We start from the raw sequence: 15,217 nt of genomic DNA, 5'->3' as shown, positions 1-15,217 counted from the left end.
TCTAAATTCAAACTGGGACTTACACCATTGGCTTTCTTGGCTCTCAAGCCTTCAGGTTTGGACTAGAACAACACCGTCATCTTTCCTGGCCTCCAGCTTGCATAGAAAGATCTCAGAACTTCTCAACCTCTAAAATTGCATGAACCAGTCTCCCCAGATAAATCAATTTCCATGTATCTATATACATCCTACTGATTCTGTTTCTCTGGAGAATTCTCACTAATATATGGATATTCTTTGGAAAAATCTTAAATATTATTGAGGATAACCTTCTTCTGGTCATCAAACAACAGTAAGTCAGTTCCTGTGCTAGTATTTGGAACAATAACAATGAATAAAATCTCTTCTGGCTAGTGTAATAACTGGGGGATATTTATGCACAGGACATAACCTTTTCTTATACGGACAGTCAGTGCTGCATAAGCGAGCAGAAGGCCAGACAACCACACTGTCCTTACACAAGGCTGAAGGCAATATAGGACGATATTGGTTTTATTTGCAACATTAAACTGCTTTGAGTTACCATGCTTAATATACTTCTTTAATAATTATAAAGGAAGTAGGTGAATCTAGGTAAAGCTTAATTTTAATAAAAAAAAATACACATAGTTTTCAAAAATCTATTTGGGAAGTCAAAAGAAAGGTAAAGAGGAATAAACATCTGCAATTGATGTCTATTTTTGGAATTTTTGTTGTAAATAATACAAGTAACACAGGGAATTTGACATGCTACTATTCAAACAGCCTAGTTACTACACTCTGAGACTGGCTCTGTTTTTTAAAGTTTTCTTCCAAACACATTCTGAATCGGTGCCATGTTTTGATCCGATACTTTTAGCCAGTAATGCATTTTAGAATTAGATGTTAACATTTACAAAAATCAAGAAAACAATAGCTCTTTGCTTTTACCCTTTAGTTTTTTTTTTTTCCTTTGTAAATTATTTTGCAAATTGTCCAATTTTGCATAGCACACTTCCTGGTTCCTTCCTCCCCTCAAAATTCATAGTCCCTTAGATGAGTGGTTCCATCTTGAGTGATCAGCAACCCCAAAATCTCTCAAGGGTTTTCCTTTCATTTGCCCCAAATTCACAGCCCAACATGGCACCCCCTTTCCCCAGAGACATTACCTTTCCTCTCTTTGCCCAGACAAATTTGAATGGATATTTAATTTGAATTTTCTCTGATTTCTGAATCCGTCCTACTGAAAAGATACTATTTTCAGTCATTTTTTTTTTTTCTCATTGCCCATAGCAAAGACTGCTCCCTTCATCCCTGAACCAGAACAAGATGCTAGACATGCACACTGGGGAGAAGTCTGGGGTCTCCACCACCTCCAGGAAGTGGACTAAGACATAAGTCTAACTCAGAAGACATAAGTCTAAGCCCAGGTTCGATTCCAGGGTCGGGAGGATCCCCTGGAGGAGGAAATGTCAACCCACTCCAGTACTCTTGCCTGGAAAATCCTATGGACAGAGGAACCTGGTGGGCTACAGTCCAAAGTATCGCAGAGTCGGGCGCGACTGAGCAACTAACACTTTCAGTTTCTTTCTAACTCATAAGACCTCGAGCTGCATAAAGATGGCCTAAGGGCAGGGAACCCTCTCCAGACCTTTGAGTACTCCAGTACACAGGTTCTTATCAACTGAAGAATACTCCCGGTAGTCAGCCATCCATTACCTGTTACAAGTTGAGGCTACCCTGCTGGATGATATCTCAGAGTCAAATGAGTCCCTGTAGTTCTAAAGGACTCAAGTATAGAATGAACCACCACACCATAACCATAAGGAAGTTATGTTCTATAACAGTTGAACTCCCCTGGTTAATCCCTCTACCAAGTTAGGCCTCTTTCTGATCTGCAAACTAAAACTTACATAGCCTGTAAATACGAATGTGAGGTAAGATATCTGGATTTAAGCTCATCATTACCTACAGTTAAGGGTCTTTATGTGAAGACTGCAAAAACATGACAAATGAAAGAAAACGAGAGTCCCAGTAACATCATGAGAGGAATCTTTAAAGAAACAAAACTGTAAACAGTGCTGCGATGAACACTTGGGTACACGTGTCTCTTTCGATTCTGGTTTCCTCTATGTATATGCCCAGCAGTGGGATTGCTGGGTCATATGGCAGTTCTATTTCCAGTTTTTTAAGGAATCTTTACAATAGCCAGGACAGGGAAGCAACTTAGATGTCCACCAGTAGACAAATGGATAAGAAAGCTGTGGTACATATACACAATGGAATATTACTCAGCCATTAAAAAGAATACATTTGAATCAGTTCTAATGAGGTGGATGAAACTGGAGCCGATTATACAGAGTGAAGTAAGCCAGAAGGAAAAACATCAATACAGTATACTAACGCATATATATGGAATTTAGAAAGATGGTAATGATAGCCCTATATGAAAGACAGCAAAGGAGACACAAATGTATAGAACAGTCTTTCGGACTCTGTGGGAGAAGGCGAGGGTGGGATGATTTGAGAGAATAGCACTGAAACATGTAAATTATCATATGTGAAACAGACTGCCAGTCCAGGTTTGATGCATGAGACAGGGTGCCCAGGGCTGGTGCACTGGGATGACCCAGAGGGATGGGATGGGGAGGAAGGTGGGTGGGGCGCTCAGGATGAGGAACACATGTTCTCCCATGGCTGATTCATGTCAGTGTATGGCAAAAACCACTTCATGTTTAAATGCCATTCTCCCAAATCTTCCCACCCTCTCCCTCCAATCCAGGTTCCACGTACAATACTGGATGCTTGGGGCTGGTGCACTGGGACGACCCAGAGGGATGGTATGGGGAGAGAGGAGGGAGGAGGGTTCAGGATGGGGAACATGTGTATACCTGTGGCAGATTCATGTTGATATATGGCAAAACCAATACAATATTTTAAAGTTAAAAAAAAAAAAAAAAAACCCACTACAATATTGTAAAGTAATTAGTCTCCAATTACAAAAAAAAGAAACAGAACTATAAACCTGTATTTGCTCAATGCATATACTATTTAGGAAGAATATTTCTTTGTTCTTGCAGTTTTTCTTTTAACCACAAAGAGAAATATGCCATTCAGTTAACATAACTGCTGGAGGCAACAGCAGCCAACGGACCTGTGGCTTTGCTTCTCTGTGTAATGTCCCCTTATGAGAGACAGTGTTACAGGCGGCTAAAGAAGGAAAGACGCTTCCGTTTCACCTATGCTAACATTACGGATCTACTACAGAGGGATCTGAGAGACACACGGTGTCCAAGGACTCACTCAAGAAAACTTCAGCGGCAGCAGCACCGTGATAATGACCCCTAAAGGTCTCTCAAATGTCGTCCCACCCCCATGGAGACTGAGCACTCCCTTGGGACACTTAGCAAGAAAGTGGCTCCGCATCTTTGAGAACAGTGTTCAGAAGCCCACGAAGGTTTATTTTTTATATAATCACATAGCATATACTGTATATTTTCAACATGAGATTGGACAGTAATAAATGCTTGGTATATTTCTGTGCAGATAAATACAAGTAGGCCTATGTAAATGTATACATACACACATACACGTGCAAGTGTGTGTGTGTGTATGTGTATATAACACACATGTTGTTTGACCCATTGAAAAACCAGACATGAAGTATCCATAGTACATTATCCACAATACTCAAAGATATGAGCAATGGGTATGACACTTAGAAATATATGGCTCAGATACCTGCAATGATTTTTTTAAATTTCAGTAAGATTTTGGGAAAACATCCTATTTCTTACCTACATTTCCAGTCATTAAGTATGAATTCTGAAAGTCCATCATCCCCATTCCAACAATGTGTATAAAATCTTCAATCACCTGCATTAACTCTATCGAGCCTGGATAAATCTACAAAAATAAGCAAAGGTTAGATGGAATAAAACAAATCTACATAACAGAAAACATAACGAGTTAAAAAATGACACAATGAAATAATAAATCAGCTCTGATTTATTTGAACATGTTTCTACAACTAGCAAAGCTGTAATTTTTGTTTACTTCTTAAATTTATGTTTATTAATTTTATTTATTAATATTTTAAACCATCTAATATTTGTATTTCTTGCACTAGTTGAGAATAGTAACAAACATCACACAGCAAGAACTCTGGAGATGATAGGATACCATGATTGACACTTCATAAATCTAAGAGACTCAGAAACCTAACACACTGTACACTTAGAAGTAGCATGTCTTCACTTTTGATGGGCTCCTTTCCTCACTTAATTACAACATAGAACAACCACTGAAATTTGAGGGCTTTTTACATTTTCTTTTCTTTTTTTTTTTTACTTAGGATCTACATGATGAACACTGAGAGAAAAAAAAAAGAATTATCAATATCATAAATATTTACATACTGTGACATTCACTGCAAAATAACTATCTTGGGAGAGACACATTTCTAATAATTATAATAGCTACTGTATCAATAATAATGTTGGCAATACTTGCAAGATAAAAACAGCTCTAGTGTAGGCATCTTACATGTACATACACAAGATACCCAACACCAGACACTTCACAACACTGGAAACAGATGTGTGTTTGCTAACAGATGACCTGATTCTGGCAATAGCTCATAACGAGTGGAATGTGAGGTCCATTTAAAAAGACACATGAATTTTAGCATGTGTAACCCATCATGCTGAAGAATTCAGCCCTCATTATATAACCATATTAAAGCAGAAAGTCTTTTGAAGTTAGGTTCATTTCTTTTAGTCATTCAGCTTCACTGCAGCTTCTAGCCATAAAAAAGTTAAGTGGATTAGAGAGTCTTAGTGGCTTCCTATTTGCAAAAGCTTGTGCAGAAGGGGAGGACATACTCTGATTAGCAGAAAGACATGTTGGGCAGGGTGGCCAGTAGAACTGTATGTATATTTTACAGGAGCTGTGGCTGCACCAATCCAAAAATCAGACACTTCAAATGCATCATAGACTTACATATAGCTGAGGACAAGAACAATGGCTGATAGTTCAAAATGTATGCCATAGATAGCTGTAATTTTTTTAATTATGGAAAGATTTGGGGAGAAATGCTATTTCATTCCTACAGTTAGTCATAAACTATGAATTTTGACAGTTCATTCCAAAAATGTACAGGACATTTCCATCAACTCCAAACTTCCTCCTGCTACTGTATTTTTCCTTCTGTTTTTGTGTAGGTGTATGTGTCTATGAGTATGTGTAATATGTGTAAATACACATTAAATAGAAGAGGCTTAATTCTCCCTGTTGAAAATAGAGAAAAGACTCCCTCTGTAATTAACCCCTTGCTCCCCTCCCTTTTCTTAGGGGCATTTACTTTAGAAAATGTTGTTCAGTTGCTAAATTGTGTCTGACACTTTGCAACCCCATGGGCTGCAGCACACCAGGCTTCCCTGTCCTTTACTATTTCCCGGGGCTTGATCAAGTTCATGTCCATTGAATCCGTGCTGCTATCTAACCATCTCATCCTCTGTTGCCCTCTTCTTTGCCTTCAGTGTTTCCCAGCATCAGGATCTTTTCCAGTGGGTCAGCTCTTTACCTCAGATGGCCAAAAGCACTGGATTATAAGAAAATGAGTAACTGTTAAATCCTCTCTATGTCTTCTTTGAAATGTATGTAAACATTTTTGAAAGCTAAATAGCTTCTTCCCAACTTAAAGAACCAGGGATGTCTCTCAGTGGAAAGTGGTCATCAAGGAAGGCAGGACTCTATCTTGCATTGCTGTCGGGGGTGGGGAGGATCCTAATTCAGAGTTGCAAAACTGTCTGCAGGCATTAAGATACAAGAGCTTATTTTTTCTTTGAAGAAGTGAAGTGAAGTCGCTCAGTCGTGTCCAACTCTGTGTGATCCCGTGGACTGTAGCCTACCAGGCTCCTCCGTCCATGGGATTCTCCAGGCAAGAATACTGGAGTGGGTTGCCATTTCCTTCTCCAGGGGATCTTCCCGACCCAGGGATCGAACCCAGGTCTCCCGCATTGCAGGCAGACGCTTTAACCTCTGAGCCACCAGGGAAGCATTTTTTTTTTTTTTAAGTCAATTAAGTAACAAGATGGTAATCCCAATTATCAAGTGAATTTAGGATGAACTGCCTGTGACAAATGGTGTTATCAAGTCCTCTTAAGCAAGAACTAGTTACTGTTTATCTTGAGGACAGAGTGTAATGACTTGCATCCTGTTTGGATGTTTGAAAGGGTGAAGTTACTCTATATCTCTTAGTGAATTGTCAGTGATACACACCACATTCTGGCTTAATGCCTGTTCAGTAATAAAACTGCTTTCTTTGTCATCTACTTTTGGGGAGAGGTTTTCTAGGGTGGAGGCAGATTTTGTTTGTAGCAGATTTTGTTTTGTTTATATTTTCCAAGCAGATTTCAAATATCATAGAACAAGGGCTGAGATATATATATATAAGAGAATAGCTCTGTGGCTCATGGGGTGTCTGTTGTTCCAACACCCAGATGTGTCCTTGCTGTACCAGAGCAGCCATAGATCCTGTGACTATTTCCCAAACTATTTACAAAATAGGTGTCAGGCTGGATTTGGACCAATGGTCACAGTTTGCACACTCCTGTAGAGACACACGAGCTTTCAGTATAACTAAGAAATGCCAGTCACAATATTATGATTGAAAATGACCCGTCCATTCCAACTACGATCTTAGCCTATAAAACAGTGCTATGTAAAATGCAGCCTTTTTCCCCCTACTTTAGTATCCTGAGATTTTGGGCTTCCCTGGTGGCTCAGATAGTAAAGAATCCACCTGCATGAAAGAGATGTAGGTTCGATCCCTTGGTTGTGAAGATCCCCTGGAGAAGGGAATAGCAAGCCACTCCAATATTCTTGTCTGGAGAATTCATAGACAGAGGAGCCTTGCAGGTTACAGCGCAAAGAGTTGGACATGACTGAGTGACTAACACATATACTGTGGTTTTGGTAGGATGCTTTAGCGAAACATAATTTGGTCCTTCATAACTGGGGCTGATGTGCCATAAAAAAATTCTGGAATGACAGTTTGTTGTCCAAAAGTGTGAATTCTTGATGGCAAAACCCTTCTGACTTCAATATTCACCATTTTATGCTGCTAGTTTTCCAGGTGCACCCAGACCTATGTTTTATTGAGCTATTCCTCTAAAATAGATAAACGATTCTCTCTGTAGATTTTAAACAGCTCTTATTTTCAAAGAGTTCACCCTTAGTGTCAAAAACCTGAAGATTCTTTTATTACGTGGGTACATTTATGACAACACTGCTACAAAACAGTTGATTTATTTCAAATAGTTGTTTCAAAGAAGCATTAAAGATAATAACTACTGAAAATATATTTAAAAGATAAGAATATAGCTAACTCACAATCACAAGTAAATAGGGAGATTATGAATGTAGGATTTTCCATTGACAAAAAGTTCTGCCAATGTTCACTGATTGTTCAAGTTGGGATCTCATAGTAAATAATACCATCTGATGAATTATAGTCTTGTTTTAAATAGGGTAGTATTCATTTGATCTAAATATATCCATAGTGAATAGTGACCAGAATTCTGCTGCACTCAGCCTTTGCAGTGTGTTCTACCGAGAGACACCGTTTTCTCACAGTGAGTGAAGGAGGTTCTCCTCTAGAAGGAAGCCAAGGGCAAGTATATAATTCAAAGTAGTAGGAAAAGATAGATTTAGGGTCTTAGACTAAGCAGTGATTTTTTTATTTTTTTCTTGCTATAGCCAGAAGCACAGCACGTGTACCTGATAATGAGGTGGACCATGCGGGACTATTTTTAGAGTTCCTGTGATAACAGACATAGTGAGCTTTACTGCTGAAGGCCCAGAGCATGATCACAAAAGGAAGAGCAGAGAGAAGAGGAGCTCCCTGAACCTCAGTAAATACTCTCAGTTTCAATACTGCACTGCTGTCTTGGATTTTTTAACAAGGATCAAGTATCAAAAGAAAACTTAAAGCCATTTAACATTCAGTTAAGTTAAATTTCCACAGGGTTTATAAAAATATGCTTATTCTCCCTTTGTTAACTTCTAACCCACTTTTTTTGTGTTTAAGAAAAAATATTATTAACCACGCGTCAGTCAGTATGGCACAAATGGCATTTTTCAAATAATAACTAGAAAGATGGTAACGATAACCCTGTATGCGAGATAGCAAAAGAGACACATATGTATAGAACAGTCTTTTTGACTCTGTGGGAGAGGGAGAGGGTGGGATGATTTGGGAGAATGGCATCGAAACACGTATAATATCATATGTGAAATGAATCGCCAGTCCAGGTTTGATGCATGATACAGGATGCTCGGGGCTGGTGCACCGGGATGACCCAGAGGGATGTTATGGTGAGGAAGGTGGGAGGGTGGTTCAGGATGAGGAACACATGTACACCTGTGGCGAATTCATGTTGATGTATGGCAAAACCAATACAATATTGTAAAGTAATTAGCCTCCAATTAAAATAAATAAATTTATATTAAAAATAATAACTAAACCAGTAAGGCTATTTGCTACAGTTTAACGCTTAGCAGAAAGAGAAAAAAGCAGAATACATTTTTTTTTTACTAAGAATTCATTTTTACAACTCTTGGCATTGAATCAAAACAGACATCTGTATACATAATTCAGATTACACGTAACATTGCAGTAAATACAAATGATGTAACTAGTTAGTACCCCACAGTTTAGTTTGCAATATCTCCTTTTAGATTTGTTGTTTTTCCCTATAGTCTGTAGACAGGAAAGAAAATGATGGCTGAGCTGCATAGTCATTATCTGTTAATACCTTAAAGTTAGATATTAAACCTACACCATTTTTTCACATTTTAAATATCATTTATTCCATAGATTGTCATGATAAAGGAGCTTATTTGTTTTCTCTAAATTTAGTATGAAATAATCTAGAATGACTTAAATTTTTCATTTTATGCTCTTGGAATAGCAAGCCGTTCCTTTTTTCACAGATTAAGAAGCTTGATTTAGCCACTTTCACTTTAAGTTCTGAAATAACCCGGTCTTACCTGCTGTGCATCTTCCCATTTTTCCTTGTTGTCTTCATCGAGAAGGTTGCTAACTATTTGAAAGAAGTTCTGTAAATTAAATTAGAAAAAAAGATTTAATGTTACATGAGGGAGCATACTTGCTGACAACATCTATTTGGACTGATAATGTGCTGAAGGTCTAAACACTGCCATATTGCTCGATGATACCAACATACTATCCTGGAAGATCTCTGAGGATCCCTCAAGATCCTGGGATTTCCAGTGACCTTCCTACATATATATCCACCTCAGAAGATAGCAGAATAGGTACAACAGTTCTTTTCTCTCACAGTCATTTGTCCCTGATTCTGCTGTCTCATGCCACCATATGATTATTCCTTACAAAGAAGCCCTCTTTGCGAGCACCTGTAAGACAGCCCCGTGTGTGTCTTATTCAAGTGGCCCACTTCCCTGGGACCCACGTTCGCCTCTCACATGGCTGTGTCGAAGGGCATGACAGTGAAGGCACAGCTGATGAGTGAAGCCTTCCTCGGTGGACCCGGGCTCTGCCCTTTTTGCTGGCTATATTATTTTAACGGTTACAACTACATATTGTAAAGATGGCATGCAACTTTTCAACAAGCACTCAGTAAATCTTGGCTATTTTCAAATCCTTGCTTTTGATTCCCCTGTCCCTTGCAGCAAGTCAGAACCAAGAAAGGAATGGTCACGTGGTCCTGGGGATGTTCCAAATCTTTGCCCTTCCCCACGTCCCTGATGACCCATTGGAAACCCACTGACAGCACTGTGTCCTGGGAGTGCTCACCGCCAGTTTCAGCGTCCCCTTTCCAGGCAGGCAGGCACCTTGCAGGGTTCACTTTCTGTGTCACACACCCACATGGGCGGTGTTAATGCCTGGCACCTACACAAGGGGTGGTTACCAAGGATGGACCTCCCCGTCCTCTCATCCTCTCTCTGTCCTCAAAACACAGGGGCCAGGAGAGGAAAGCCAGGGTGCCAGTGACAGGGTCACGGGAGGCCCAGGAAGTGTACAGTGAACCTGCGACGTCTGTGTAAAGCGACACGGATGGTGGTCCCCGCTGCTGTCCTTGGAGCCCACCTCTTCCAACTAGTCTGCCTGGAGTTAGCAGGAACACTGCCTCACTGATCCACTCAATACATTCGCTTGGGGCAGGTCTCCCTTTGCGGGGTGGGGGGTGAGAGCCAGAACTTTTTTACCTCCTTAGCCCTCCTCCCTCTCCAGCTGGCTTTTCAAAACAGGCCTTTATTCGAATTCTAAATTAATTGACCTGGGTGTTTTTAGAAGGAAAACAAAGCTGCTCCATTTCCTCCTGTGCTCTGAATCTGTTAGTATCTATATTTAATTGCCCTATTTGTGCTATTTATTTTAATAGTTCCTGGCAATCACATGGTTGAAACATGTTTTGAGTCACAGCCTCAATAAAAGTTACAGAATATTTTATGCAACTCTGGGGAAAGAAAAAAAAAAAAAAAAAAAAAAAAAACAACGGGCAAGGCTGTGTGAGACTGGTTTTCTAATTCATTTAACCTTTTTGTACTACCAGCCATTTTTTCCACTTAAAATGTCCTGGTTGGAGTGATAACATTTTAAGAGCTTTGTCCATTGAGCTGTAACTCTACATAGGAGCAGAAAGAATTAACCTTCAGAGTTCTCAGATTGCCTGTGGCTGGTGAACTCAGCAGGGGATGTGATGCTAATGAGACAAAAGTTGCAGACTGTATCCCTGTTCACACCAGTGAGCAGAGCTGAGGTCCACGACCGAGCCCCTGCCAGCTCTCACACAAAATTCATGCCGCTCCTAACGAGGGTGCCACGCGAATGGGAAGCAATTTGTGCAAATGCATCTCCATTTCTGGGAAAGCATTTCACAGAGCGTGTTTTACTAACAGAGGGTCAGCGACTCCGTGATGTACGCCAAGGCCAGTGCGAGCACACGTGATTCCTTGATCAAAATGATATATCCAGAGTTAGGTTTTTCAAAATCACCAGAGAGCATAATGTAAAAAACACAGATTTTTAAAATATACGTTCAAGCAAACAGAGAGTCTATGAAAGGCTGTTGGACCACTCTCCAAGGCCAGTAAATAGTACTTGACTCTATCGGCGAGGAGAAATAGCACAGAATAAAGCTCTCATTCCATCTTCCTGTGGCTTAGGTTTGGAAATGGCCAGTTGTGGGGCCATGCAGGTCACAGGACTTTTCACTTTCATGCATTGTAGAAGGAAATGGCAACCCACTCCAGTGTTCTTGCCTGGAGAATCCCAGGGACTGAGGAGCCTGGTGGGCTGCCGTCTATGTGGTCGCACAGAGTCGAACACGACTGAATCGACTTAGCAGCAGCAGCAGCAGCAGCTAAGGTCACAGGGGCTAAGTCAGAACATCCCAGGTGAGGGGATGGGTAGGCATTTATGGGGATACTGGACTTTTCCTGTTTCTTAGTGTATCTTCCTCACATGCAATGCCTTTTTCACAGCAGGTGGTTAATAGGAAATAACAGAGTTATAAAGTCAGTATACCTGCATTTCTCCAAGACTCAAGCATCATTCCTTGGAGTTGACCCTGCTCTAATCTGTCTCACAGACACTGGGGAAGAGGTATATGTATGGAATCTGGAAAATTGGGGAGAGACAGACATAGAGAATGGATATGTGAATGCAGGAAGGGAAAGGGAGAATGAGTTGAGAGAGTGGTGTTGACATATATACACTACCAGGTGTAAAATATAAAACAGCAAGTGGGAACCTGCTGTCTAATACAGGAATCAACTCTGAGCTCTGTGATGACCTAGATGGGTGGGAAAGGGAAGTGAAGGGAAGTCCATAATAGTGGGGATATATGTACACATATGGAGGATTCTTGTAGCTCAGTCGGTAAAGAATCTGCCTGCAGTGCAGGAGACACAGGTTCGATCCCTGAGTTGGGAAGATCCCCTGGAGAAGGAAATGGCAACCCACTCCAGCATCCTTGCCTGGAAAATCTCATGGACAGAGGAGCTGGTGGGCTGCAGTCCATGGGGTCGCAAAGAGTTGGGCATGACTAAGCGACTAACACTTACTTAATTATTTACGGCTGATTCATGTTGTTGTACAGCACAAACCAACACAACATTATAAATCAAGTATACCTTAATTAAAAAAATAAATATGGAAAAATGTATTTCAATACATCAATTCACCTTGACCTCTGCTAAAGACCAGTGTGAGAGAACAAGGCAAAACCAAACAGAACAGAATTCTGAAGAGGGGACTCATAACATTTAGGTCACTGAATTGAATTTTTGAGAAAAATATAAAGAAACTTCCACAGCAGCAGATGCACTCCTTGTAGTTTTTTTAGGAGCGCTGCTAACTGTGGTCAGATCACTCTTTTGATGAATTATGGATCAAGTCTCTTAGCCCCGGAACTTCGTCCGACAGTGGGTTTCTGTTTGGTTTTGATCAAGCTCTGATCTCAATGACTTACACCAATTTGAAAATTGAGAGTCCTTGGCAGAGTCTGAGTTTGGAGCTTGAACTAGCTGACCTAGTTTAAAATACCCCCATTACTTATATTATTTGTGTGGTTGTGGGCTTATGTGGCCCACCACCACTTGCCTTCTCTGTAAGGCAGGGATGCCAACAGCTGCTGGGGAGAGCACTTGTGAAGCTCAGAGCTCGTTCTCCACATAGTAATCGGACACAAGCTAAGTACTCGATATATGGAAGCTTTATGATTTTATTCCCTTGGTGCTATCATTTTTATGACTGGCTGCATGATTTGTATTTACAGCCACATTATGGCCCGTGATTTGTTCAGCAGAAAACTCTCCTTCCTGCTCTCCCCTGGGAGGGGTTTCAGAGCTGTGATGGTGAGACACCTGCTGCGTGGCAGGCCCTGTGCCAAACAGCGTGGGCACTGAGTTCAGGAGGCAGGACTCTGCTTGTCCTGGGCAGGAAGTATTCTGAAAATCAGCACAAGGAATGCACGTCACAAAGAGAAGCGCCAATGTCCCTGCCACATTCAAAGTGCAAGTCCTAGGTTTAGCCACAGGAGACTAAAAGGACACTCACTTTCATGGAAAGCAGTAACTAACAAATTCTTTGCTCTGTGCCTGTCTGGCTTCCACTTGACAAATTTCTTAGGGACAATCTATGATTTTCTATAAATATACTGAGGCACATCTCAGCACATGCCTTTAACTGAATTCGTTAGAGAAAGAGAGCTATAGATGAGGCTCCTAATCTGAGATATCTGAGCCACGGGAAGCATGTTCTCCTCCCTTCAATCCAGCAGCAAATGCCTGGGCACCAAGATGCAGAGACGGGCCCCAAGGAGTAAGAGTTAGTTAGAAGAATGGAATGCTTTCATGGATTGTGGTGATCCGACTAGAAATATAAGGGGATTGTAAGGAAAGCTTCAAAGACAAGCAGGGACACAGGGACACTCCACTAGGATTGAGATAAACACCTCAGGATAGTCGTGTATCCCCAGTCCAGACAGCAGATGCAGGTCAAGTGTGATCCAGCCCCTTCCTGCCTCTTCACCCCCTCTTGAGCTATCCTGCCCCCAACTCTCTCTACTCCAGGCTCAGCAGACTACTCAGAGCATCTCAAACACGATTCTACCCAGCTTCTGGATCCAAACAATGTGGCTCCCTTTCTTCAACCATTTTTCTGTTTGTTTATTCAAAGAGCCGTTTTTTTCTTTTTTCTTTTCCCTTGCCCTCCACACATAGATTTACATGCCATTTCCTCAAAAATGCTTTCAGATGACCACCACCCCCTAAAGCACATGAGGTCTGCATAGACTCTTTATTTATTTATTTATTTCTGATTAGTGACCATTTTTATCTTTCACTTACCAGTACTGTCATCCTTCATGACTGGCAAAAAATTCATGGAAGAAGGAAATAGCCAGTATATGGAAGTAATCACCTACAAGAATGTGATGTGAAGGAAGGGGTCCTATCTACTAGAAGGGCTCCTTATTCTCTGTTCTGTGAGCTGGTGTTCCCCAAAACCTGGAGAATCAGTATGACAGTCTCTGCAGCCAGGCATGAGCACCCCAGCAAAACCACCATGAGCTCACCCAGAAACAGGTAAGAGCTCCTTTACCCTAACGTCAGGCAGGCAGCAAGCAGTCATAAGCACCACATACAGGGCAGCAAACATGATGAGCTGCAATTGTACTGTGTAGGTTTTTTGTGTGGTTTATCACATTTCTTAATTATGATGCATTTATGTGATGATCGGTGTAGGGCTCTTTCTTGACCAGCCTATCATTTAGTTCAGATTATTTCTATTTTGCTCACTCTCATGCCCCTAGCATACAGCACAAGGCATAGGAAAATATAAATACTCAAATATTTCAACTTGACTGGCTTCATTCCTACTGTGTAGAAGACCCTGGGATGAGCACTGGCGGAATAAAGATCGTGGATAAATGGTCCCTTCCCCAATGTGCTGCCTCCTTTTCAACACCGTCCTCTGCTCTATACACAGGGCTCTTGTATGTTTGTATGTCCAGGGAAGGAGATAAGAGTGCTTAGTTTTGCAAGTAAGGAAGCTGGTTTTCCTGATTAAATATAGGACCAAACTCTTCCTATTTCAATGGCATTTTAAAATTAATTTTTCTTGGAACATAGTTGCTTTAAAATGTTGTGTTAATTTCTGCTGTACAACAGAGTGAATCACCCACACATATACATATATACCCCCTTCCTTGTATTCCCTTCCAATTTAAGTTACAACAGAGCACTGACTAGAGCTCCCTGTGCTATACAGTCTGTTCTCATTAGTTTATTTTATCCATAATATCAATATTATATATATGTCAATCCCGATCTCCCAATTCTTCCCACCTCCCACTTGGTATCCATAAGTTTATTTTCTACAGCTATATCTCTATTTCTCCTTTGCAAATGAGATCATCTATATCATTTTTCTAGATTTCACATGTACGCATTAACAAAAAAACACTTACACACTACTATTTATAAGCTGGGCTTCTCTTGTGGCTCAGAGGGTAAACAATCTGCCTGCAATGTAGGAGACTCAGGTTCAATCCCTGGATAACCAACAAGGACCTACTGTATAGCAGAGGGAGTTCTAGTCAATATCCTGTAATAATCTACAAGGGAAAAGAATCTGAAAAAAAATGAGTAAGTATGTATGTATAATTGAATCACTTTGCTGTATACCTGAAACTAACACAATATTGTA

The 15,217-nt window shown here is 40.7% G+C and overlaps 1 protein-coding gene across 3 annotated transcripts in view; it reads right to left on the bottom strand.

The window, feature by feature from the left end:
* The window catches only part of ADGRB3 (adhesion G protein-coupled receptor B3), a 918,859-nt gene that overhangs the window by 436,075 nt on the left and 467,567 nt on the right, over positions 1-15,217 (bottom strand). For all 3 annotated transcript variants that reach the window (XM_027550854.1, XM_027550852.1, XM_027550853.1), the window contains 2 exons: positions 9,013-9,081; positions 3,756-3,864 (listed from right to left, as the gene is read on the bottom strand). In XM_027550854.1, coding sequence (XP_027406655.1) covers positions 3,756-3,864; positions 9,013-9,081 — 178 coding nt within the window. The remainder of the gene's footprint in view (positions 1-3,755; positions 3,865-9,012; positions 9,082-15,217) is intronic.

The sequence above is a fragment of the Bos indicus x Bos taurus genome, chromosome 9 (genome assembly GCF_003369695.1).
Source record: "Bos indicus x Bos taurus breed Angus x Brahman F1 hybrid chromosome 9, Bos_hybrid_MaternalHap_v2.0, whole genome shotgun sequence".
Taxonomy (NCBI): Eukaryota; Metazoa; Chordata; class Mammalia; order Artiodactyla; family Bovidae; genus Bos; species Bos indicus x Bos taurus.
This window is presented reverse-complemented; position numbering and strand designations above follow the sequence as displayed.